The 27,005-nt window shown below is 46.1% G+C and overlaps 1 protein-coding gene across 1 annotated transcript in view; it reads left to right on the forward strand.

The window, feature by feature from the left end:
• The first annotated feature begins 347 nt into the window (after positions 1-347).
• LOC126161016 (uncharacterized) overlaps positions 348-27,005 on the forward strand; it is a 147,737-nt gene continuing 121,079 nt past the window's right edge. The window contains exons 1-4 of the mRNA XM_049916953.1: positions 348-445; positions 8,936-9,196; positions 9,311-10,379; positions 13,383-13,707. Of these exons, the coding sequence (XP_049772910.1) occupies positions 348-445; positions 8,936-9,196; positions 9,311-10,379; positions 13,383-13,707 (1,753 nt within the window). The remainder of the gene's footprint in view (positions 446-8,935; positions 9,197-9,310; positions 10,380-13,382; positions 13,708-27,005) is intronic.

Consider the following 27,005-nt stretch of genomic DNA (forward strand, 5'->3'; position numbering starts at 1 on the left):
CACTGTGTAAAGTGCTGCTTCGACCACGATCCATTTATAAGGATCACGGAAAGATTGGCCTATCTTCACCAAGCTGAACAAACTTCTCCCCCTCGCGCCTTCACCTCCCCAGGTACTAGAAACGGGCTATTCGTGTTCGTAGCAGTGAACGTGACGAGTCGTCGAGCTTAGCCAAGACTGATACGTTACGAACCTCCACATGTACTTGGTTTGGTAAAAACGATTCAATGTGTGAACGCGTCTTTCACAGTTTCCTTTTTTCCTCAAAGCGAATCGACGTACGTCTGTCTTTGCGCAACGAGGTATTAATGGCTCGCGCCTGAGCGGAGCCGTTCTACCGGCTCAGAATGGCCGCCTTATCGGCTGGGACGGCGCGCTGTGGCGGGTTCTCATCAGGACGCGTTGCTGCGCTCTTTGTGCCCCCGCGCACGCCGCCGGCCGAGCGGTAAATGCACTCTACACTGATATTTCTGCGCCGGGAAAAGTTTTTCGTTCAGATCAGCCATCGCAGATTTTGCCCGTCTCGGCTGAGTAATTTGTGGGTCATGAGTTCTTTAATGAGCGAGCTAGCCTTTAACGAACAGACGGCGCGATTAGCGGGCGTCCTTGGCCGCAGGAGACAAAGCCCGCGGTAATTAGGCTCTCTAACGCACAGCACGCACACGCATAGGCCGCGCGCCGCTTTTTGCGTCCGACGCCGGGAGGGGGCTCGCAACTACGCCGTGTCGGCTGTCAGTCTGAGTCAAGTACCGCGTCGCGGTTTCACGCTCGTCTGCGACACTCATTGACAGCTGGGCGACTCAAAGGTTCTGGCTTTTATAGCCCGTGCTGCCTTCTCTGGAACTTCGCAAAATAGCGGACAACCTTCCCCTAATGGGTAATAGTGTTTCCCGTGGAAGACCGTGGCATACATTTTGTGAGTTCACGAGCACTTTGCTCTCATTTAAGTATATGGCCGAAAGGGTCAGCCTTCAGGAATTGTGAAACGAATCCTGTCGTCCAGGACCGCGTGCCACAAAGGGCGCAGATTCACCACGAGATGGGGAAACTCACAGGCGTCTATTGTCTATTGAGGCCGAAGCGCTGTAGTGTGCAGGTGAGAGACGAGAACCTACGTCATAGGGAAACCCAGGGAACCATAGCACTGTTAAATATGACGGACTTAAGATCGGCCATGAAGGGAAACATTTATGAAAACTATTTAGTTCTGTAGTAATTCAGGGAATCTAGTCACAGTAATTTTAATTTGCCATCCTCCATAAATTTTCATGGTGATCCCAATAAAACTTGAATATTGACCACATCTATAATAGTTCAGGATTTACTGTCAGTTGAGTCTGGAACCGCGTGACCGCTACGGTCGCAGGTTCGAATCCTGCCTCGGGCATGGATGTGTGTGATGTCCTTAGGTTGGTTAGGTTTAAGTAGTTCTAAGTTCTAGGGAACTGATGACCTCAGAAGTTAAGTCCCGTAGTGCTCAGAGCCATTTGAACCATTTACTGTTAGAGTGAAATTACCAAGTTTTGTAACAAAGACCTGAATGCTAAAATCTGAACGCTTCGGTTGATCTTAATGATCGACATATCATATAGAAGCGCATCATTAAAATGACAAACGTTGTAAATATCAACTGTAACTTCATTTGTTTAAAAGATATAGTAAATTTAAATTATCAGTATTTGCAGTTAAGCAGCAGATCATAATTTCCTCCACACAAAACACATTGAACGACGACAGTATGACACCTTATTGAATCATTAGGTAATAGAATATTTGTTGTAAAGTTTAGTGCATAATAGTTACTTTGTTCTTTATTTATTTATCAGAAAGCACGTTCGTGCAAGGCTACTAGCCGTGGCATTCGAAGCTAAGAAGGAAATTGTATTGGTTTTATGTAAAAGAATTTAACGTTTATTATGTAATGGATATTATTGTTACTTTATTTAGAACGTGACAGTGGTCAAGCTTTGATTATTTAAATATGTTAAAATGTGAAATAATTTAGAATAAGCTGTAGCCAATCAGATGGACGGCTTCAGGAAAGGGAACTGCCCTAGTCAGTTGAGCGAGGATACTCGGCGCGCGGGAATCGCGGCCGGGGTCAAGCAGAGGGAGTGCCGGTGCAGACGCGAAAGCGGACAGTTCGGCTGGAGACATCAAAGGGCACAGTTCGGATTGAGACGCGAAAGCGGACAGTCAGTCTTTAGGCAGCTAGAGGAAGTGAAACGACTTAGAAAATTTCGCGTTGTGTGGTATCGCGGGACTTTGAGCGGTGAGCAGCCGCGCGCCTGGTGTGAACTTTTCGCGAAGATAATGAGGTGGAATATTAGACTTGTATTTCGCGATGGGATTGTGAATGATAGAACTGTGTCAAATGGATATGCGCTTGAGTGTAACAGTAACTCTAAATACGACCACTTTCGCTATTAGTTTGCTCTCTGAATAAACATTATTCCAGCCAAATCGCAACTGTGTGGCCTACATCATCTATGGGTCGTTAATCTCGTTGTTCCCCATGTTACTATATGTTATATTAACTTTGTATTTCGCAATGAGAGGTGGTAACTACCTTTTTTAATCCATGTTTCTAAAATGAAGTGTGTGTTTATACACCTGCCCTCAGCAAAAGACAAAATATTTTCGTGGTGTTGGTTACTCAGAAGTTTTCGACTCCTATGAACCCTTCTCTGTGGGCACCGATTTCTTTTTCTGTGAAGATATCGTACGATTAGAGTAGTAACAGACATTATTTGCTGGTCAAAAGTAGTATATATGCCACAAGTTTTGGTTTTTCAATTTTTCTTACCGTAATGCACCTTATCTGCGACTTAACGTAAAGGATATAAGGTGCTGAAAGCTTTGCATTTGTATCGTAAACTTCTGTCTGTCTTTGTGTGTGTGTGTGTGTGTGTGTGTGTGTGTGTGTGTGAGAGAGAGAGAGAGAGAGAGAGAGAGAGAGAGAGAGAGAGAGAGAGAGAGAATCACACTTTACAAAAACAGAAATAATTTTGCCAGCTGTTAGGGCTGTTCACATCAAAATGTCATAGACCTATTTTATATTTTCAAGCAGAGTAACTTTATTCTTAAAAGTCTGACACCTCCTTAATAATAATCTTACCTGGTGGTTGCAATACCATTTAAAACACACCTAGCACCTCCCCCCCCCCTCTTCACGCCCCACCAACAAATTGAAAACGCTCCAGTTCCTGGTCATTCTCCTTTCCTGTAATCTGAGCGTCGTAAAATCATTTCTGAGACGTATGGAAGGGCGGTCCAGCAGCGTCCAGCACAAATGCCGAAAGCTTACTATGGAAAACGGCACTTTCAGTCGAACTTCTGGTGCTTAGATCTTATTGACACTTAAAAAAACAGTATGAAACACTCTTGGATGTTGAAACAAGCTTACAGGCTTCAGTATCGTCGGGAAATGGCACAGTGTCGTGCCGTCCGACTGCGTCTGTCGATTTTTAGTGCCTGAACCTTTGGGACTGTCCTTTCACTATACAGAGCGTAGTTTGCTGAATGGTCCATAGTGTTTGATAGAGGGTTGAACCTGTGTCTTCATATAGTGAGAAAAAATATCGCCTGTCTTGTTCATAGCCCACTGGGTGCTGTGCTGTGAGATAACATTTCTGTTTTTCTTGTGAGACATTCGGCAACCACTTTCAGTACTCTTCATAAACTGCGACGAAGCGTGTAGTCATGTGGAATGAGGATGTGGAGAGATGTGCGAATAAATTCTACGGAGAGCGCTAGGTTACAGTTAGTAACGGAAATCTCTGCAAGATAGTTTCAGCAGCGAATGGCATTATTCACGATTTTCTTCACTGCTGACAGGTCTGGTCAGAGCGCGTATCATCTTAAGTAAATGAAGTCCTTCGGTGATCTCGTTGCCAGTTAGTGCACCCTTTCAAGCCACTAGCAAGCTCTTTGATACGCACAGCTCTCCAGACGTTAGCCACTTTCACTGGCTAGAAATTGCACTACATTTGGCTACTCCGTGAGAACTGATTTAAACACGATTTTCTGACGCCGCTTTTGCTATGTTCCTGATGATGTAGGTTGTTCTACCTCGGATGGTGTTTCTAACAGTCTTTAATCTTAGTTAGAAAGTGTTAATGTTTCTGAACCATGTAGAAAAACAGCATGCATTAAGTGGCCAGCAGAGTCGTTAATGACAGCGCAGTTTTCGCGCGTCGCCATTAGGACTGATGTGGTACCCTAATGCCATTCGCTGCTGAAACTATCTTGCAGAGATTTCCGTTACTAACTGTAACCTAGTGCTCTCCGTAGAATTTATTCGCACATCTCTCCACATCCTCATTCCTCATAAGTTCTATGCGAACTAAATGCTGAAATTATTGTTGTCGCACTATTGCCCAAAATTCTTTCTGTGAGCTACATCATTCCAGTTTAGTTAGGTTCCTGGTTTCACTTCATCCCGTAAAGGCCACAACAAGGATAATCCATCTTCAGAACGGTAACTGGAACAAGGTCTTAATCCCACCCAGCTCCGAGATGTTCTCACTACAGCGGAACAATTGCTTCTTCTTAAATGTTTAGCGATGCTGCTAACCGGAATTAAGATTTCTTCCTTTTTCTCGTCGAGAACAGTGTGGCAAGCTACCGTTGTTGTCGATGTTTTTACACATTATAGTAAAGGAATATACAGTAGCACGTTATATGTCGTCGTAATTTATAATGTACCATTGAAATACTTGTTAGAAAATATTTCACACGATTCTCAGATTATTTGCAACGCAAGAGATGGGGTACAGGTAGTAAGAAAGTGATGCAGCTTGAAAAAAGATCTTTCTTGATAGCCAACGAGCTATATGCTGTCGTTAGGAGGGCGCAAGTTTCTATTATTCCAATAGATCTAGACTCTGTATACTTCTATCAGTCCGTGTGTGTGTGTGTGTGTGTGTGTGTGTGTACAAAGTGTGTGAATACAGCATAACTCTGTACCTAGTTTATCGAATTGACAAGGAATGTAATATAATAAACATTGCAGTGGTTTCACGCTGCTTTTGGTTTGATTTGCTTTAATAACTATTATACTTAACTGTTCTGATTCGAATGGGTTATGTATTTATTAGGTGTTGTAGGCCTCAGAGAATCATTCCGAAGTATTCACTTTCGACGCAGTGTCTGTGAAACAAACATTTGTTTGAACTTCCCAGACTGATCGTAAATGAGACAGTGACCATGAATATTATGTTCCCGACAATGACGAAGCATTAGCGATTGATCAGAAAATCGGATGTGGTACTGTTCAGGAGTGCTGATAACCTCGCTGTTGCGCGCCCGCGAATTCCTTCCACGGTTTATGCGAGACATTCACCTGAAGCGTTTTTAGTGAAATTACAGAAAACTTAAAAGCTAAACGACCGGTCGCCGGTTTTCCCTTTTTTCCCGAATGCTCCCGATGTGTACCGACAGAACCAGCCATCGTTACCTCAGATTCGCACTTCAGAAAGTCACAGCTGCTTGTCCACATTGAAATCCTTTGTGTAGAGCTTGCAAAAGTGATAATGGGACTGCCGACATCAAATGAGCAACATACAGTTTTGCAGCTAGACAGATTTTTACAGGTTACTTACAGGAAAACTTTGGTTCCGTATAGAAGTGTCTCAGTTTGTTTTATTTTAACAGAAAAATAGTTTCAGTGCAAACTTTCTAGGATAGAAAGCAAAGGCAAATAAATGCGGCAACTGACACAAACCAGCTTTAAGCTCATCCATCCAAGCTGCTCACAAATGTAACACACAGAAGAATGGGACAGAAAATGGACAATCTGTTTGACTTTAGGAAAGATAAACACACCAGATAGAATGTTTGCACGCTGCACTTAATAATGGAGGACTCGACCAAAATAAGACACTTGATAAGGATATATAGGCTTACAAAATGAGTTCGACAACATAAAATGGTGTAGCATGTTTGAAATCCTCAGTGGAATATGTGTAAACTACAGGGGAAGGCGGATAAAATACGTATAACATACACAATAACCAAGAGGGGACAGTAAATGTTGTTGTCCGCTGTGAAAGTAAAGAAAAATTACAGGGCTTCTTGATAGAATGGAGTCTTCCGAGCGCAGAATATGGTTTGAGAATAGAACAAAGAAAGAAGAAAGTGATGAGTAAGTGGAATCAGAATCGCGATCGAAGTTGGGGAACGCATAGTAGACGAAGTGAAGGAGTTCTCTACCTTGGAAGCAAAATAACGCATGACTGACGAAGCAGAGTAGCACATGCACTGAGGTCATTACTCGTTAAAAGAAGTATACTTGCTTTAATTGAGGAAGAAGATCCTGAAAATTTTCGTCTGTAGCACAACGTTCTACTAAATTGAATTATGGGCTGTGTGAACATTGGAAAATAAGAGAATTGAAGAGTTTATGATGTGGTGTCACAGAAAGATGCTGGAACTGAAGTGTAGAGATACCATAAGAAATGAAGAATCGGTGAGGAAAGGGTTAAGTCGAAAATAACTACTGAAGAGAGAGAGAGAGAGAGAGAGTAATAGGAAGTTTTTCTAGGCATCAGGGAATAACTTCCATGTTAGTAGAGGAGAGCCGTGGAGGGTACGGGAAGACAGAGCTTGCAATACATCCAATAAATAATAATCGAGGAAGTTGGGTATTGTGGTATTGTTCGATGAAGAGGTTAACGTAGGAGAGGAAGTCATGGGGAGAGAGGGGACATAAAACCAATCAGGAAGTTGATGGGCAAAGGAAAAGTGTGTCACAACGGGAATCACAAGCACTTTTCTGCGAAGGCGAGTCCAGTATCTCAACCAGGGTGTCATGTAGCTCTCTCAGTGTTTGTCGAATTATACTTCGAGAAAAAAGTACTTAATGCATTCGTGTGTCCACCTTATTGTGATGCTGCAACTGTAATTGGTCGTGATGAACTAAATGTAAACAAATGTGGGGAGTGTAACATTCAAAACGTAGTTTTATCGTAGTCGAAGGACGAATACAAACTCTAAAGAGAGCTTTTGGATACAAAAGTGTTTTAAGAATAATTGTCTGTCATTGATGGAGAAATCGGACCCCATCGCATAAATGCCTTTTCCCATTTTGAAGACGACAACACCGTATAATATCCGTATCAGATTGCAGTTTCGAGGAGCTGGAGTACATAGGTCAGGGAGGTTAAGAAAAACAAACGATGGATAAACTGTTGCTGTCAAATGTGTTGGTACCGTCGAGCACATATGGCCGATCTGTAGATATGGACCTATCGCCCCAAACTAGCGCCGGAGGCGTACCCTAATTTGACAGTGGAAGGATACGTGGGCATGTGTGGGCATACGTAGAGAAGGAGAGTGCGATAAATGGACGGTTGCATCCCGTCCATATTAGTTTCTGTGCGTTTTCAGATGTTTTGTAGAGTAAGAGTCCTGTTCAGTCGAAGTAGTAGTAGTTTTAATGAATGTTGTAATTTCTATAGGGATGGCTTGTGATTAGGTAATTAAGAGTTAGTGGTTCGTAGTAGTAGAGACCCACTCCACTATATATTTATATATGCGTATGTGTGTGTGGGGGGGGGGGGAAGTAAACTTTATAATTTCAAAAATAATCACCATATCTATTAATACATTTATCCCCCTGTGAGATAAACACGGCCAATGCCTTAATGGAAAAATGTCTGCTGTTGCCTGCGGAACCATACTTCGGGCACATCTCTTCGTCCGAAGCTAATGGGCGAACCCACATATTGCCAAGGTTGTTTCCACTTCGCTGCAGACGTTCCACTGGAAAGCCCTTGCACGTTCTCCGTAGAGTTCCGATTTCACCCCACGCTGTTTCCATATTCTTGGAGTCCTGAAAAAATACATTCGTGGCTATCGATTTGCTTCGGACAAAGAGGTGCTCGTGTGGGTACAATCATGGTTCTATAGGGAACCACAAACCTTTTCCCGTGAAGGCACTGACTGCATTATTTCACAGCTCGATAAATGTATTAACTGTTATGGCGATTACTTTTGATAAAATAGCTTACTCACTTTGTTCCATCAGCCTCTTTTTTTTTTTTTTTTTTTTTTTTTTTCTTCATTTGGCTGCCAGTTATAGGGTTGAGAGTAACCACCGCATTAAGATCAGTAAAGAATTAGTGTTAATGTTAAACAGCCCATTTGTGGCTCGCAGTTAATGGACGCTCTGTTGGAACGCCACACTGCCAGTCAGTTTTTTGTGGTGCCCAGCACAGGCTACCGCGTCAGACAAAATAAAAGTCGCGCGCTGTTCGCCTTATCGGCCGCGCGCTGTCCCGATGCGCCGATTTATTCCCGCCGCGGTCGCCTACGCGGGTCAGTTTTTCTCGCGAGGCGCCGCTGTCGCCGGCGGGCCGCATCTGGCGGGCTTCCTGGCGGCGGCCGGCGCCGCCCCCGCCACAGCCGCCGCCGCCAGCGCCGCCCCCCACCCGCCCCTCCCTCAGCCACCACTGCCGCCGCCGCCAGCCCTCTCGCTCCCACTTCAAACACGCGACGCCGCTATCTGTCTCTCTCTGGCGCGGCGCGGCGGCACAGGGGCTTTCTCTTTGTGCCGTGCCGCATCGGTTACATCAAAGGCCTTTACGCGCACACACACAGAGGCGCGCTGGCGCGGCGCCGCGCACACAGGCGCAGCGCTCACACACACGCCGGCGGTACATAAAACCCGAGGCACACATACAGAGGCGCGCCGCCGCTTTGATCCGGCCCGACTTCTCTTTTCGCTTTGTACGTCTGTGCATTGCGCCCCGGCCCCGGCACGGCCCGGGCGCGCCGGCTGCCTGCCTGGCTGGCTGGCTGGCGGGTTTTAGTAGTATGCAGAGAGAGCGAGCTCAGTTGTGGAGCGGCCGCTGCGCTCGCCGGTCGCTGCTGCCGCTACAGCCGCTGCCGCCGCCATGGCGGACGCCGACGAGCCGCGAGTGTCGCCCGCTAGCGCTGCTGCTGCCGACGCCGCGCCGGGCCACGACGTGGGCGAGGCGGACGTGGAGCGCGCGCTTTTCCGCTGGCTGGAGCGCTACCGCAGGCGGCACGCCGCGGCCGCGGGCTCTGCCCCGGTGGGCGTGGCCGAGCTGCGCCGCAAGGCGCTCGCCCTGGCTCGCCGCCTGGGCGCTCCGACTGCGCTCGCCGCACAGCTCACGCGCGCCTGGGTGCGCCGCTGGCAGGCCCGCTACGGCGTCGCCGATGCCGACGCAGAGCCGGAGCCCGAGCCCGAACCCGAATCGGAGCAGCACCCCCAGCCGGAGCCACAGCTGGGGCCCGAACCCGATCCCGATCTCGACCGCGATCTGGAGGGCGCTACCAGCGCTAGCTCGCCCCCGTCCTTTCCCGATACCGATGTGGCCTCCAATATCGTCGACCGCGACGCGTGTGTCCGGCCGCCACCTCCGCCGCTCCTGTTGGACTACACCGACGAACAGGTGTACGTGGCAGTCGCGCTGGAAATGCGAGTGGGCTCCCTGCCCGACCGAGCTCTCTGGACGTCGGGAGCGGCGGGAGACCGCGTGTGGGTTCTGGGGGCCTCCGACCGCACGGGACGCCACCGGACGCGGTTGCTCGTGATCGGGCGCCACTGGCGGCCGCCCTGCCTCGCGCACGTCAACATGCTCAGCCAGCCCGTCGTCTACGCCGGCGGCGGCTCGGGTGTCCTCACGCCGGACCTGTTCGCGTGGTGGTTCCGGCGAGAGTTCTGCCCCGCCGCCTCGGCCGTTCACGGCGCGAGGGGCGCCGTCCTGATCCCGGGCAGCGCCGTGGCCGCACTCGTGCGCGCCTCGGGCGAGCTGAGCTCGGACGACGGCAGCGTCCGCCTGCTGGCGCCCGGCGGCCCGGCCGTCGACACGGCCGCCGTGGCCGTGGAGTTGCGCGCGCGCTACGCCCAGTCGCTGCTCTACTGCATGGCGGCGGATGCCGGCGACGCCGAGGCGGCCGAGCACTGGCTGCGCCGCTGGACGCTGCTCGACGCGTTCCCGCTGCTACACCGCGCCTGGCTGTCCGTGCGCGGCGACGCCTTCCAGCGCTGCTGGATGGCGGCCGGCGCCGCACCTCCGGAGCCCGACCGCCTGCTGCTGCTGGAGCTGCAGTGGGCGGCGCACGACCGAGGTCTCGAGGTCGCCGACGCGGACCTCGCCGCCTGGGCTCGAGCCGAGGACCTGGACGCGGAAGACCGCGATCCCGAGCCGGCCGTCAAGGCGGAGCCGCCGGACGATGCCGAGGACGCCGGAGGGAGCCTGCGGTCCGCCCCTGCGACTGCGGCGGCGCCGGCCCCGACGGCGGCCGAGGCGGCGAGCGCGCTGACCACGGCGCTGCGCTGGATGGAGAGCCAGCCGCTGGAGCCGGCCAGCCTGCTGCTCGTCAGGGACGTGCTGCTCGTCGCCCGCCAGGCACGTTGTGCGCATGCGCGGACGCGCCGCCGCGCCGGCCGTCGGCCGGGACCATTCACGGCCCGCGCCGCGCCCACTGCGCCCCCGCGCTCGATACTCCGAGGGCGCTGCTCATTCAGGGCAACTGGCCGTTACTTAGCTGCGCCTTACGAGCTCTTTGTCGGGTTTGAGTTGTCGGTGACTGCGGAAAAAAGGTCGGTGCACCTGCCAGATACAGACGGTTTGCTGTTTCGTAATGGGAAATTCCGCAGCATGTGCGCCGCAACTCCCGCTAACAGTTGCCGTGCTAGGGAGCCGAGAGCCCTGTGAAATCCTGTATTTTTACTTGCCCGTGTCTGTAAACACGTTGCCCATCGGCGAAGTCGCACTTGTGCCCTAATATTACCAACTGCTACAAGTCAAATCTTGTGACACACATGTAATACATAATTGTTCCCTCTGCTTGATTTAAGCAGTCTGTGTCTTCAGCTGAAGACTTCCCGTAGATTTAGGTGGTGAACAGATCCTACAAATTATTCCTGTATCTTAAATGTTGCGTTCTATTTTCTCCGTCCTTATTTTTCTTTGCGGTATACTATATATGTATACATATTTGGGCTTTGCATATTACCGCCACCTATTGAGTTCTTGAGACTTTCTCAAGATTTAGATGCAGTATGTTCATTTTCGGTATGTTCCCGCATTGTTTGACAACATATTTTCGTGTTACTCGTTTCTATCCAGTAAAAGGGTGTGCACTACATCTAATATTCATTTGTTTCTTTGTGTACTGCAGTCAGCGGAGTGGTTATTTACGGGCATTCTGGGGCTGTAGTTTTTTGTCAAATGAGACTGATTGTGTATATATCTATCGAAGCAGCGTTTCCGACATTTGAGATAAGCTTTCCTTTCGGGCAACCAATATTTCAATATAATAAAATAAGTCGATACTTTAGTTTTTGATCTGATTGCGCCTGCCACCTTTGAAGCACCTACTGTGGAACATTGGAATACAGAGATATAATATCTTACAGATGTGCGATTGATGCCTTACTCGATTTATTTTCATAATTCGCAACAAATCTACAGTGACTATTCTCAAATCCTAATTCATATAAGTTCTGTCATGTAAGTTCAGTACACCGTGTTTAACCTGCATTAGGAAAAGTGTTCCCAGCTAGACTGTGCGTTTCTTTTTGGGTGACCACAATTCCAAACTGCACTATTTCAACATCTCCATACATGTATACAGTGCAGAATCCATTTCCTGGTTGTTGTGGAGGATATGGAGTCTGTCTGCTTCATTATTTACAATCAAACTGAAACCAGTTTTTCAGCTTTGTGCGTGACATCATGTGAAGTTGCTATCAAACGAATTGCGTGTCGCTATTTAAATTTTAATTATTTAATTTAGTAATATATATGATGTGCATAAAGCACCGATCATACAAAGTGGGAGTCATAAACGTCATATTTCTATATTTTTTCTGGATTTTCATGCTTAACTTACAGTTAAAAAACTGAACGTATATACCGGCTACAAAGTTGATTTGAATGTGCGTGTTTTTTTAATTACATTGTGGAATTTACACCTACAGAAATTTAGGCAACTACAGCATACGCAGATATAACAGAGAAAGAAAAAAATGGTACTTGTACAGTATGTCGTCACTAATTTGAATAAGACACGAGAAAGGAAGGAAAACAGAAGAATAGTGTAGAGGAGACCCTGCCCTTCCTTACTCATTTCGCCGTTGGTGGAGTGGAGTGGAAGTCTCCTGTTCCTCTCAATGGCCGACCTTGCCAACCGCCTTTTCGTTCGTAAGTTAATCCCAGTCTTTTGTCTTGCGACTTTTCGAAGTGGTGAGTATTGTTCTTCTAAGCTCTAACGTACTTAGGCGTTGTACTTATTTTAAGATGTAAATATTGAACCGCAACCTGAAAATGTCGTGATACTACAAAATTTGAGACATTAGTTACAATTTGGCTTCGGCATTAATACACATTTGAAATGTGTTTGAAGCGAGCCCTAAGATCCAACGCCACAACTAACTACAGTGAAGTATTAAAGATGCTTAGATCCGAACAAACTGATCTGATAGAGAACGTCACAGATTCAGGCTATCTGCCTCGCCGGTTATGAGACTGCCGTAGCAGGACATAAGGTCACCTCGCACATCGGCAGATAGCTTTTCTAGTTAGAGTAGTGACTTCTCGACATCTAATTCTAGAAAGCAGCAAGTACTGAAAGCGATATACCCAGTCACAATTAATGGATTCCCGCATGTCATGTATCGCATGTAGTTAGACTCGTGAAATTTTGTAATATCTACATCTACATCCACATACAGACTCCGAAAAGCACCGGACAGTGTACGGCAAGAGGATAGTGTGGAACGCTGATAGACATTTGTTTCTGTTCGACTCAAAACAGTAGGCAGGGAAGGCTTGAATGCCTCTGTATGAGCTAAGCTGTTTTCCCATTAACTGTGTTTGCACAAGTTGGGCGAGTAGAATCTTGACCGAACAAGGTGACAAAGTGTTAGGAAAGGAAGGACAGTGGTGGAAATTGTTGGACGGCTACGGAGATTTAGCATTTGCTTTATTTTGCTAATCACTTGTCGGTGAGGTTCTTTTGAAAGGGGACGGTCGACTTCCTTCCCCATCCTCATTCATTCCGATTCTGAGGACCTCGTCGCCGACGGAACGCTAAAAACTGACCGAGCTAATAACTGTCTGTCACTAAACTTTAGTAGCGTTACGAGGAAAGATCACAAACGAGTAGCACTCGGGACTGGACAGTAGAAGCGTTCTGTACGCGGTCTTCTTTGTAGATACGTTACATTTTGGCAGAATTGTGCCGTCGCATTGTAGTCTGCCACTTAATCGTCACTAGAAGTAGCCTTATTGCTCTTATAGATGTTCAGTCAACGCGAGTGAGCGAAGTAGCGCAGCGTCAATAAGTTTGAGGAGGAATGTAATGTTTTTGGTTTGGTAACGAGAACCTGTTTGCTTGTGTTGCAGGCGAGCAAGATGGGCCTGGCGCCGACGCACCCGGGCGCCACGCTGCCCTTCTTCTGCCATAACGGGGAGCACCTGACGCAGCCGCCCCCGGCCCACATGGGCATCCCGCCGTACCAGCTGGACGGGAAGGGGGCGGGCGCCATGGGTGAGTACTGGCGGGGGCTCGGGCTGGGCTTGGGGCTGGGACTCCGCGGGAGCGCCGCGGGGGCGCCGCCCGCCGCCTCTACCGCCGCCCCCGCCGCCCCCGCGCCAGCGCCCGCGCCCGCTCCCGCGCAGCTCAGTCCCGGCGACTGGAAGAAGCTGGCGCCGCTCTTGGCCGCATCAGGTTAGCCCGCGCAGGCTCACCGCCGGCAGGCCGAGCACCGGGCTCGCCTACCTGCTACCTGCCGCCGCCGTCGCCACCGCCGCCCGCTCCTGCCAGCCCCTCTCTCTCTCTCTCTCTCTCTCTCTCTCCTGCCATCTTATCTTCCACGACCTTTTCCTGGTCACACTACTGTTGTACCAGATGGACAGAAATTTCCACATTTATCAGTTATACCCACTGTTGTAGTCATTGGATGTCTTATCAGCATTATCGAACAGTAAAATGATTGGCCACAGAAACTCGTCTTTCCTTTTCATTTCAGAAAGATAGTGAGACTTTGGTACCAACATGGGTCTCCAACTTCCTTCGTAATCCGACGCTGTTGCGTAGCCTACGACCCCAGCATTGTGACATCGATTCGCAACAACATTTTTTTTTCATTTTGTTCTCCCAGTCCGTTTATTTCTTGCCTCTGTGAGTTCCTCTACTGATGAGACGACTGAGCTGTTAAGTCCGTCGTCATAATTACATATCAGAGCTGACCAGTTTCGCCCAAACTGTTTGTCACCTGCTCGGGCCCCTGTCACGCAGCGTACACGGGCACAGGCAGGAGCGGCGGCAGGCGGCGGCGCCAGCGGGCGGGGGTGCCCGGCCCGTGTTGCACAGACCACGCCACACGCTCACTCTACACAGGACACGACGCCCTGGCACTGTCTCACTCACGCACACACCGACGCCTTCACTCGAAGACCGTGCGTCTGCGCTCAGCTTGTCTATAGAGCATCTATAAGCGAAAAGATGGAAACTTGTTCGAATGCCCTCTTCTTATTTATAACCTACGGTTATTATACTGACGATACGAGACCATCCTTTTTTAATTCTGATCCTCCTCCAACATTTTTTTACATAGCAGTGGTGTAGTCTTTTTTTAAAAGACAGCGATTTTAATACTAATCTGACATACTTGTTTTTGGCCACCCGAGAAACGGAACAAATACCGAGTGAAATGGCGGTTCCATCTGCGATAGAAGCTTCTTTTCTTTAGGCGTTAACGTACTTGCGTTTTACCATAACGCAAATCATTCTTGATTAGAAACGATAAAGGTACAGCAATAACATAAAATTGATATCAGTAAGCCTGTAAGTGGTATAGATGCATGAACGACCATTGTCAGTGAAATCAAAGTACACTGAAGTGCCAAAGAAACTGATGTGGGCATGCGCATTCAAATACAGGGATATGTAAACAGGCAGAATACGGCGCTGCGGTCGCCAACGCGTACATAAGATAACAAGTGTCTGGCTACAATGGCAGGTTATCAAGATTTAATTGAGTCTGAACGTGGTGTTATAGTCGGCGCACGAGCGATGGGACACAGCATCTCCGAGGTAACGATGAAGTGGGGATTTTCCCGTACGAGCATTTCACGAGTGTACCGTGAATATCAGTAAAACATCAAATCTTCGATGTAGCTGTGGTCCAAAAAGTTCCTGCAAGAACGGGACCAACGACGACTGAAGAGAATCGTTCAACGTGACAGAAGTGCAGCCCTTCCGCAAATTGCTGCAGATTTCAATGCTGTTCCATATCCAAGCGTCAGCATGCGAACCATTCAACGAAACATCATCGATTTGAGCTTTGGGAGCCGAAGACGCATTCGTGTACCCTTGATGACTGGAAGACAAAGCTTTACGCCTCGGCTTGGCGCGTCAACACCGACATTGGACTGCTGATGACTGGAAACATGTTGCCTCGTCAGACGAGTCGCGTTTCAAATTGTATCAAGCAGATGGACGTGTACGGGTATGGAGACAACCTTATGAATCCGTGCACCCTGCATGTCAGCAGCGGACTGTTCAAGCTGGTGGAGGCTGGGCAATTTCAACAGGACAATGCGACACTCCACACGTCCAGAATTGCCTCAGAGAGGCTCCAGGAACACACTACCGCCGGGAACCAAACTCCCCAAAAACATTATTGAGCATATCTGGGATGCCTTGCAACGCGCTGTTCAGAAAAGACCTTCACCCCCCTCGTACTCTTATGGATTTATGGCCAATCCTGCAGGATTCATGTTGTCAGTTCTCTCCAGCACTACTTCAGACATAATCGAGGCCATGCCACGTCGTGTTGTGCCACTTCTGCACGCTCGCGGGGCCTCTACACGATGTTAGGCAGGGTACCAGTTTCTTTGGCTCTTCAGTGTAGTTGAGTAATTGCATTTATGGGGCAAATTCTTTTGGTGACCAGTGATTAACGCGTAAACTAAACTTTCCAAGGCAGGATCAGTCGTCAGAGACTTCGATTCTGTACACTGGGCATTGTGGACATCCAAAACCATCATTGACATAACAACGCAGATTCCAGACTAAATATCATTGTCTTCAATGTAGGAGAATCGCAGTTCCATTGTCTGACCACTTCGGAGCTCGGAATATAACATCTACGCGGAAGGCACAAAAAAGATGAAAAATTTGTAAAAATTGTTTAATGGCGAGCGAAGAGACAAGTGCTAATCTCAAGAGACATGAATGTGCCTTGTGCTAAAAGGCAACTGGCGCTGATGCCCTATCACAGACACACACGGACACGAGCACAAGCAAGCAACACGTAGTAAATGGGGTTGGTGGTGGTGGTGGTGACGCGAGCTGCAAGCGGTGGTGCGGTGGGGGCGGTGCACAGTAGTTAGTTTCACAGTAGATGCCATAGCTCTGTGTTGCCTGTGCCGCAGCGCGCTGCCTTCTCTTTCAGGTGTCGGCGTGCCCAGAGGCCAACAGCTTAAACTTCGTGCTTAACCTTCATGTACTCTTTCAGATTCTACATGTGTGGAATGTTAAGGTTTTACCATTTGTATTTATAGATATCCAATTATTTTCGCTTAAATCATTAGGCTAATGACACATTGTTTCCTGAATCATCGTACGTTTGTACCAGTGCCCCTCATAGAATATCTTCGTTGATACATAATTCAAAAAATGGTTCAAATGGCTCTGAGCACTATGGGACTCAACATCTTAGGTCATAAGTCCCCTAGAACTTAGAACTACTTAAACCTAACTAACCTAAGGACATCACACACACACCCATGCCCGAGGCAGGATTCGAACCTGCGACCGTAGCAGTCCCGCGGTTCCGGACTGCAGCGCCAGAACCGCACGGCCACCGCGGCCGGCATACATAATTCAACAGCGGGGCTGTAGAAACCAGTTCCATACGGTAAGCTGAGCGGTACGTTAATCTTTTGTTATCTAAACGCAAAATGCGCTGTTCCACAAGGTATCTAAAAAGGTACTTTACAACTGCATTATATTACTGTACCATAACCGAGTAGCGTATACGAACGGCTTGAGAGTTGTTTGTTCATAAACTCCTTTTTTATGTCAGTATGTGATCCTTTACTGCATTTACGTTTTACCATGTATTCCAGCTCCAACCACACTCGCCACAAGGTGTCTGCAATGGCGGTTGGTGTTTAACAAACAACTGACCTTACATCTAATGACCCAGGAGGCTTATCCGGTGTTGTGGCAATGTTTTGACCACCGCATTTCCACAGCCGTCTTGTGGTGCTCCACTTTGTCCTGAAACCACAGACAGTTGCTGTTCAGCCAATTGTGGTGTATTGGCTCCAGTATGTCAGGATGATTGATAAAATCATAATTTTTTTCTGAAACAAAGAATGGATCAGCAATGCCTTGAGACTATGAGGAGTGTTATATTTGTTTACTGTGCTGGACCCGAGAAAAATTTCGCAAAGTGCCACTTGGAGAAAGTCGGTCCGTTAAGACACTCGCGTGCTGAACGCCGGAAAGCCATCTATATGCGCTGTGTGTGAGCTTCACTTGCTTCGAATGATACTCCGCTTATTCACTACTTGCCTGCGTGGATCTGCTGCACCATCGCCGTATTTTATTTATTTATATTTTTCCTGTGGCGTACCCATAACATACCGGTGCGTTCTCTTGCACCTGAATCTCAATTTGGCTTTCCTGATCTCGTGGGAGGGACTAAATCCAAATTACTGAGCACGTGTAGTTTTTTGAGTAGTGTTCTGGTTTACTGTGTTATCAGCTGCATTGCGAAGAGATGCCGTTTATTACATTTAATTACATTTATTACATTCAATTTCGGAAGAAAATGATTGTATTTTAGAACACCTCAAAAACGATCTGACGATAAAAATTTTATCGCCAGGCGAAGACCTCCATTACAAGAAGCAACGGCGATTGTGTAAATTACAGCGCTTGTAGCATTAGGAACTCGCACCTAGGCGTCTTAAAATGAACAACGTACAAACCATAAGGCCTCCCGCATTATGTAAATTGTTTGAAACGTCGCTCGTTTAGTTCAAAAATAGACCATGACTGGCAATGTATTAACTGAACTATCTTAACGGTAAACGGTGGTGTTCTCCACACAAAAACTTACTGAAGTTAACGTTAGCCTGAAGCGTTGAGTATAAAAAAAAGACTAATTCGTGAAAACTAATTATGTTTCGCGACAAATCCAACAATTAACGGAAAGGAACAGCTCTTGCCCTTCTCCTACAATTTTTTGGGTATTGCACACATGGTCGTAAGTGGAAACTGCGCCTACACACCGTAACCTCTCAGGTACAGATTTACATTAACGATGTCCTTGAGTTCGTGCTAATATTCCCTTAGCAGGACCGATCAGTATCCACAAATGCTGTAGTGAGAGATTCGGAATTTGCCAGACCCTTTACATATTATGATATAGGCAATCTTCGTCCGTTAAAGCTCATAGTTGTTGTTCTCTTTGGTCCGAAGACTGGTTCCATGCACCTCTCTACATTACTCTGTCCTCCTAAATTATTCTGAATCTTCTTAACTGTATTCATCTCTTGGTCTCCCTCTACAATTTCTCTCCCTCCCCCCGCCCCCCAATTCTTCCCTCCAGTACTAAATTGGTGATCTCATGATGTCTCAGAATGTGTCCTACCAACCGATCCCTTCTTTTATTCAAGTTGTGCCACAGATTCCTTTTCTCCTCAATTATATTCAGTACCTCCTCATTAGTTACGTGATCTACCCAGATAATCTTCAGCATTCTTCTGTACCTTCACATTTCAAAAGCTTCTATTCTCTTCTTGTCTAAACTTGTTATCATCCATGTATCACTTCCATACATGGCTACAATACAGTCAATTACCTTCGGAAGAGAAAAAAAAATTGGAAATTTGTGGTGAGGACTTATGGGATCACACTACTGAGGTGGCGGTCCCTAAGCTTACACACCACTTAATCTAACTTACGCTAAAGACGGCACACACACCCATGCCCGAGGGAGGATTCGAACTTCCGACGGAGGGAGCCGCGCGGACTGCGAAAAGACGCCTCAGACCGCGTGGCTACTCCTCCCCCAAACCACGGCTTCGGAAGAGACCCCTGGCACTTAAAACTATAACCGATGTTAATAAATTTATCCTCTTCAGAAACGCTTTTCTTGCCATTGGGAATCTACATTTTGTCCTCTCTTCTTCGGCCATCATCAGCTATTTTACTGTCCAAATAGCAAAACTACTCTACTACTTTTAGGCTCTCGGTTCCTTATCTAATTCCCGCAGCATCACTTGATTTAATTTGACTACATTCCATTCATTATCCTTGTTTTGGTTCTGTTGATGTTCATCTTATCTCTTTCTCTCAAAACGCTGTCCATTCCGCTCAACTACTCTTCCAAGCCCTTTGCTGTCGCAGACAGAACTACAGTGTTATCGGCAAACCTTGAATTTTTGCCTTTACCTGAACTTGACTCCAAATTTTTCTTTAGTTTCCTTACTGCTTGTTTAATGTACAGATTGAATAAGATCGGGGATAGGCTATAACCTTGTCCACCCCCTTCTCAGTCACTGCTTCCTTTTCATACCTCTCGACTCTTATAATTGCGATCTGCTTTTTGTACAAGTTGTAAGCAGCCTTTCGCTCCCGTATTTTACCTCTGCTTCCTTCAGAATTTCGAACAGAGTATTCCAGTCAACACTGTCAAAAGCTTCCTCCAAGTCTACAAACGTCGTAAACGTAGGTTTCCCCTTCCTCAACCTATCCTCTACGAGAAGTCGTAGGATCAATATTTCCTCGCGCGTTCCTACATTTCTCCGGAATCCAAACTGATCTTCTACGAGGTCGGCTTCTGCTAGTTTTTCCATTCTTATTATGTAAAGAATTCGTGTTAGTATTTTGCAACAATGAATTATTAAACTGATAATTCGGTAATATTCAGACCTTTCAACACCTGCTTTCTTTAGAATTGGAATTATCACATCCTCTTTCCTCCTGTCTCACACCTCAATGGTTTTGTCATGCCTGGCTCTCCCATTGTTTATCAGTAGTTCTGACGGACGTAGGTCTTTCAGTGTTCTGTCAGATTCTTCTAGCATTTGTCTCCCGTCTTATCTTGATGTACGTCCTCCTCCCTTTCTGTAATATTGTCTTCAACTTCATCTCTCTTGTATAGACACTAGCTCTTGATGTTCACACACCTGCTTCTCTTTTGTCCAAAGGCCGATTTAATCTATCTATATTTCTGCTAGTGAAATATGATTCAAAATCCTTACATTCTTCCTCTAGTCATGCTTCTTGCTTAGCCTTTCGCACTTACAGGCAATCGCATTTATTAGACGTTTGTATTCTCTTTCGCCTGCTTCAATTTCTGCATTTTAATATTTTGTCCTTTCTTCAATTAAAGCTCCTTAGCGTGCAAAAAAGGTGAAAGAATCTAGATCGAAGTATAGCCGGATACGTACCTAGAGGAGGTGGCATGACATGGCGGCCACTAACCTCGTACGAATAACTAGGTGCAAAATGTGTTACCTTTTCGCAATGAAGTTTCGTGTTTGGCAAGTGTTAATCTTCCGTCGACAGCAGGGGCAGTCCATGAGTCGATTCGGATTGCTGTTAACATCCTGGAATAGGAGACTGTAGTTCTCGGTGTGTGATATCTCGCTAATTTCAGAATCGTTTTGTGAAAAGTAAAGGATATCCCATAAAGAAAGCAACTTTTGCAATACCCTCAATTTCTGTTGTGGTGAGTTAGTGGCACTGGACGTTGCACGATTTTCTTTTCTTTTATTTTTTTATTTTTTTGTGTGCTTAGTAACCGAACGCCCCAGTGTGTTGTCATAGAGGAAACTTCAAATATGGTGGATGTTACGCGGAGGCTCTTCGTAAATTCAAGGAAATGTTTAGTCAACGTAATGCATCAAATAAGTCGACTGTGATGAGACTGAGAGCTAAATTTGAGAAAACTGGTTCAGTTGTGACGTTAAACCGCGAGGTGATCCTCCTGTTGTCGTTCTGCGGAAAACATCGCCATCGTGAGTGATAACATTGCTGTTAAGTCCTGTGAAATCTATTCGCCGATGTTCACAATAGTTGGATATTCCCAAAATAAGCATGCAACGAAGTCTGAAGGAAGATCGGCACATTGTTGGCCTATAACACCCACCTGAAGCGAGAACTGAAGCCAAACGATTACGAAAAGCCGCGAGCATTTGCCCGTTGGATGCTTGCGAAACAAAGAACAGACGCAGTGTCATCAAGAAAATAATGTGCACTGACGAGACCATAGGCGTCTGTAGTCTGGGTACAGGCTTTTTAGCCATTACAGAATTCTCACATATTTCTGCCAATGATTATCTCTGACGCTGCGGAACTCAACGGAAAATATTGTGACTTTAGCGGTCACTGTACATCTGTTTTTCTTTCTCCGCTGTTCACGAAATATGGCGATTCCTAGAGGCGGCTGCGATTTCGGCGCTCTACTGCAGTCAAGAGGGATGCGAAATGTTACCGAACAGTCTGAAATAGTGTCCTCAATCTTTTCCGTGTCTCTTCCTCATACAGCCCTTATCGACCTGCTGATTACCTAGTGCGCAGATTCCGACGCCAATTTCCTATACGACGTAAACATGGCAGTTGAATACGCACCCGTCATCCAATTCCCATACGGATGCCATCTACATCTACGTGGATACTCTGCAAATCACACTCAAGTGCCTCGCAGTGGATTTATCGAACCACCTCCACCATAATTCTCTATTATTCCACGCTCAAACAGCGCGAAAAAAAAAAGAACACCTATATGTTTCCGTGCGAGCTCTTGATTTCCCTTATTTTGTTGTGATCGTTTCTCGCTATGTAGGTAGGACTCAACAAAATATTTTCGCACTCGGAGGAGAAAGTTGGTAATTGAAATTTCGTGAGAAGTTTCCGTCGCAACAAAAAACACCTTTGTTTTAATGATGTCCACCCCGAATCCTGTATCACTCTCTCCGCTATTTCTCAACAATACAAAACGTGCTACTCTTCTTTGAACTTCCTCTATGTATTCCATTAATCCCGTCTGGTAAGGATCTCGCACCGCGGAACAGTACTCCAAGAGAGAACGGACAAGAATAGTGTAGGCTGTGTGATAAACCTTTTGCATTTCCTTTATGTTTTCGTCTTCTTTAAAGGCAAAGAGAGAAGATGAAGCGGTAGCCCATCATAGAGCCTATGCCTACCGTCATGTATTTTTTGACTTTCAGTTGTTAAAAAACAGAGGCTTTTTTCTGGTACCAGTAAGAGGAAGGAAGGATTCGCGCTCAGCTAGTGAACGAGTGAGAAGCACGCCATTTTTAGCGAGTAATTGTAGACCGCCATTTTGGGGTCGCTATGAATAAGTAAGGAGTATGTATTTCATATGTGCACCGTTTAGAAAAATACAGTATTGTTTTATTAACAGAAAGGTCGTGTGGGTTGTTATTTCAAATAGTACAATAATTACAAGAACTGAAACCCACCTGTGTACTTTGGAAAATCACGAAGATCCGATAAGCTTAATGGGAACACGGTCAAGACTTCAAAGGTGAACACGGCGACCAAACGTAGCATTATAAATATAATATGAACTAATACGAACTTATTTCCAGGCATAGCTCAGCTTATTGTGCTTGTCATTCATGCCGAAAAATTAATCTCATTAATTTAATACATTTTAAAAATCCACGCATTTCAACATTTTATTATCATCTATTCCATTATTTTATTATATTATAGCTGTCAATTATATCGGTCAATTTGCGGGTAGTTTTGGGAGATTTCCCATATCATCCAGTCAGATGCTGGTACCGGGTCAAACGTTTCCCAATCACCCCAAAAAATGTAGCTTTCAAACACATTTGATTCAACAATAGTTACGCCAGTCAACATCGAAAGTAAAAGCATAAAAGTAATGCAATAAAACCATTAACGTCATTAGATGTGAAGTTTCGTAACCAAACAAAATCTTGTAGATGTTGAGTAAGTGATTTTTTTAAGTTCATTCCTTGTTTCTACTCTTTTTAGAACATTTAAGTGGCATTTTTGTTGATTATTCCTAATGATATCTAACACGATTTTCTCAATCGTTCTGAATATTTATATTTCAAATTTTTAATTTTAGATTCATCCTAACGTTGTTGGAACGTAATAGATTTTTGTGAATATTTTCTATCTATATTTCGTAACTCATTGATTACCTTGTGTTAAACATAATTATATCATTTCAGATTGTTGAATAAATAGGTAGCGTCCATATTCAAGTTAATGATATCAAAAGATTGAGATACTATTAAAATATCCGTATCTTTCAGGTATCAAAGTACTCTACATTAAAAGCCCTAACAAGAAACCCCTTGAGTGCGAGGTCGTAAGTTCAGTCTTTAGTAAGGCAAATTGAAGGTTTTGTATTAACAATTATGATAGGAAAACTATTAGCTGCTAATGACTCATCATGTGCTTTGGGAGGGCAATGAATATCCATGAGGTGCATAAATCAACATTCCTAGGGGATGTGTGTATTACATTTCACAAAATGGACATGTCGGCACTCAAGAAATGTTCAAAACAAACCATTAACTTGCACCAGGAACACCGTTTGAAAAATTGCACGCCACACTGATGAAAAAGGTTCGTGCCATCAGGATCGAAGACGAACTCATTGGGAGTTACAAACCATGCAGGACGATCAGCTAGGTATCCAGTCTTAAAGAATGCATATAAAATAATATTGGTGTAACGGGGTGATGGGAGCTGGTGCAAAACAGTCTGTCGTGGAGCTTATCGTGAAACTGGCTATCCTTGAAGGCGTAGCTGCAGATTGTGCTATAATATGTTATATAGTCACTGAAAAAACAAACATCCAGCGGCCGAATTTGTCCAGTGATTCCAGGGGAGGTATAGTTTGCACTAAAGGAGTATAATTTTTAAACGCAGACAAGTAATGAAGCAAGAGAAAGTTATTTTGACCAGCTGTTTGTTAAATGCAGTGCTCACTCAACAGTTGTAGTTCTCTTACGCCCATTTTTCCACTTTTGCTTGCCGTGACGTAAATATTCCCTAATGTCCTTACAAGATGGCGCAGACGAGAAAGAATCGTAGGAGCAGAGCACCTCCAACTTCTCGCAGCACAATAAATAACTTTTCAGCCAATTTACCATCAAGATTAACAGTCGGCATAATTGTGTGTGAGTGCGTTAAGGCACTGGTGTTAGCTGACCGTGTTACAACTCTCTTGGTACCTCTAATTTCCAGGGTTCCTTTCATATGCTTTCATGCGCTTTGTTTGAAATTTCGTTATCTTACGACTTCCAGTTCTGTAGCACTATTCGAAGTTTTGCAACCATCCACTGCTTCCCTTGAAATCACTGTAATCTATGTCGCGCACAACTTGATGCGATATGTATAACGTAGTAGGTCACTATCATGCACGTCCTGTAAAATGTATGGAGCATCCTTGAAACGTGCAAACATCAGTTTTTGTAACAAGTGCCCCCTGTCCTCCGTTGAGTATCAGTAGTTTTTTTTTGTGCACTGCACGATCATATTACTGCTGACTTGTCCACTTATCCAAAATCTCTCTGCCCCCCCCCCCCCCCATCTCTCTCTCTTTTTAGTTCCCGTTACTTGGAGAACTATTGTCCTTCACTACGTTTTACTGAAGACGGGAATTGTGGCTCACTTTCCGACAAGAATGATGGACTACATGGCTTGGCACCTGTTTCAGTATCACTTTTACTTGTTAAGCATGTATATTCATTATTGTACACCTCATGCACATTATCCGCACAGTCTAGCCCATACGACACCACACTTTCCAGTGACCCATCTTGCTGAAACGCTAATATTTTGTTCTGCCACTTCTTTCTGACTCTGCTAAATTGCTTGGGTTTCTTTTTGACGAAATGTCAACTTCGGTAACTGTTGTTGTACATACACTGCAATGTTTGCTATGTTCATCGTTGGTATTGCTCTGGTTTTTATCAACACCACCAGCACTGTAGCGAGTTACTCGTCAGCTAAGCAGTTGAACTACGCTCCATAGCCACGTGCTGTGCTCACCATTGTATACCTCCAGTACCGTCCCCTGTCGCTGTTAGCAGTCAATATGTGGGGCGTCGAATGCCTTCAACATAATTGGCCCTTTTGTGACCTCGCACTCAAGGGTTTCCTTGCAAGTAGATGTATATCAGTCGTTTGAGATACATTTAGTTTTGTGTATTTCCTGTCCAATTAGTGCTTGGGGTGCGAACCTTTTTTAGACTCAGCGAATCAGTTATATCTAAAATACCAATTTTAGAATCTTGGGTAAAATTTCTGCTAATGGGCGAGGCTCACTTTCTGTTGGAGTAATTGTGGATAAGTTGTTACGTCCTCGACAGTGACAGCAAAGTGTGACGTTTGGGCTGAGGGCGTAACTGTGCCATGCCTTTTCAAAGATGGTGCCGGAAATGCAATGGACAACAAACTCTTAATGCAATATGTTGCGAGAGTTTTTGTGGTCTGAACTAGACCATGTGAATGTTGAAGAGGTTTTGTTTCAACAACATGGTACAACTTTCCGAATCGATTCAACCCAGTATATCGTTCCAAATAGATTCCAGTTGCCGGCCGTTGTGGCCGAGCGGCTCTAGGCGTCTCAGTCCGGAACCGCGCTGCTGCTACGGTCGTAGGTTCGATTTCTGCCTCGGGCACGGATGTGTGTGAAGTCCTTAGGTTAGTTAGGTTTAAGTAGTTATAAGTCTAGGGGACTGATGCCCCATAAGTTAAGTCACATAGTGCTTAGAGCCAATTGAACCATTTTTCGCTTCCAGTTCACTCTGCACGAGAGTTGTTTCTTTCAAATGCTTCAACACGTTTGCAAAGAAGCTTTTACGTTTTCTAAGAGTGATTTCTTTGTGTCGCAGATGTGGCCCCATTTTTAAAGGTCACGCCATGTAAAATAACGAAAAACATTTAGGAAATATTGGTAACAAAATGCATTTTGATTTTGTTTTCTTTCTTTCTCACTAACATAAATGGAAGTAATGTTTCCGTCAGCTGGAATACCATCCTTTCAAATGTATGACATTTGGTTTCATTCATATTTAATCATGGAAAGGTCCATCATTTCGCTATTCGTATGTATTATTAAGAGCTGTCCGAAACACGGATTCCCATTCCGTTATCAGCATCTGTCTTCGCATAATTATCGCTTTTCACGGTCACATAGTTTCCAGCCGAAAATGAACGTGGGCTGGTACCACAGGCCAGCCGAAATTCATCCGCTTTCCGCTGATGAGTTGTCGGCGGTGCCATCGGGGACGGGCAGGCGTCGGGGAACAAATTGAATTCCGGGACTGTGATGACACAGCCGGGGGATCAATTAATAACCTGCGATTGGCATAATGACATTTCATGCGGCGAGGGCCAAGGGAAGGGAAATGGCAGAGGAACGGGTAACCAGCGGAGCGAGCCGCAGTCGTTTGCCTGCGTCGGCCTAATGTAACGGGCGACGGCGCCGTCACAAACATTACAGCGCCGCGCCACCAGAGCACAAACGTCGGGTCACGTCGGAGGAAGGTCCGCTGAAATTCCATTATTTCAGGTGGTCGGCCGGCGGCCCACGGAGCCGGGCATCGCGTGAAATTACGATATGCGCACGGTAGGCCGGTCAAAGCGCGTCGTTTATACGTTTAAACGCTGTTAATAACTTCGTTTGAACGTAAATAAAATGACTTGCCGCGTGTGCGAAATGTGTGCCGGTGCACCGGCTCTCCATTACTCGCCGGCGAGCGCCGCCGCTTGCCGGGCAGAGAGTATTTGTCCAGATTTGGCACACGCGGATGCGATTGTAATTCCGGAGGCTGCGAATTAAAAGTGGCCCGCGCCCGCGCGACGCGCCGCTGCGTCACAGCCAGGCGCGCAATATCGGCGCGTTTTGTGCGCCGATCCCATCTGTGATGCGCTGATTGCCGGCCTCACACCACACCACGCCGGCGCGGGCCCACTTCATTTCT

This window comes from Schistocerca cancellata, chromosome 2 (genome assembly GCF_023864275.1).
Source record: "Schistocerca cancellata isolate TAMUIC-IGC-003103 chromosome 2, iqSchCanc2.1, whole genome shotgun sequence".
Classification (NCBI taxonomy): domain Eukaryota; kingdom Metazoa; phylum Arthropoda; class Insecta; order Orthoptera; family Acrididae; genus Schistocerca; species Schistocerca cancellata.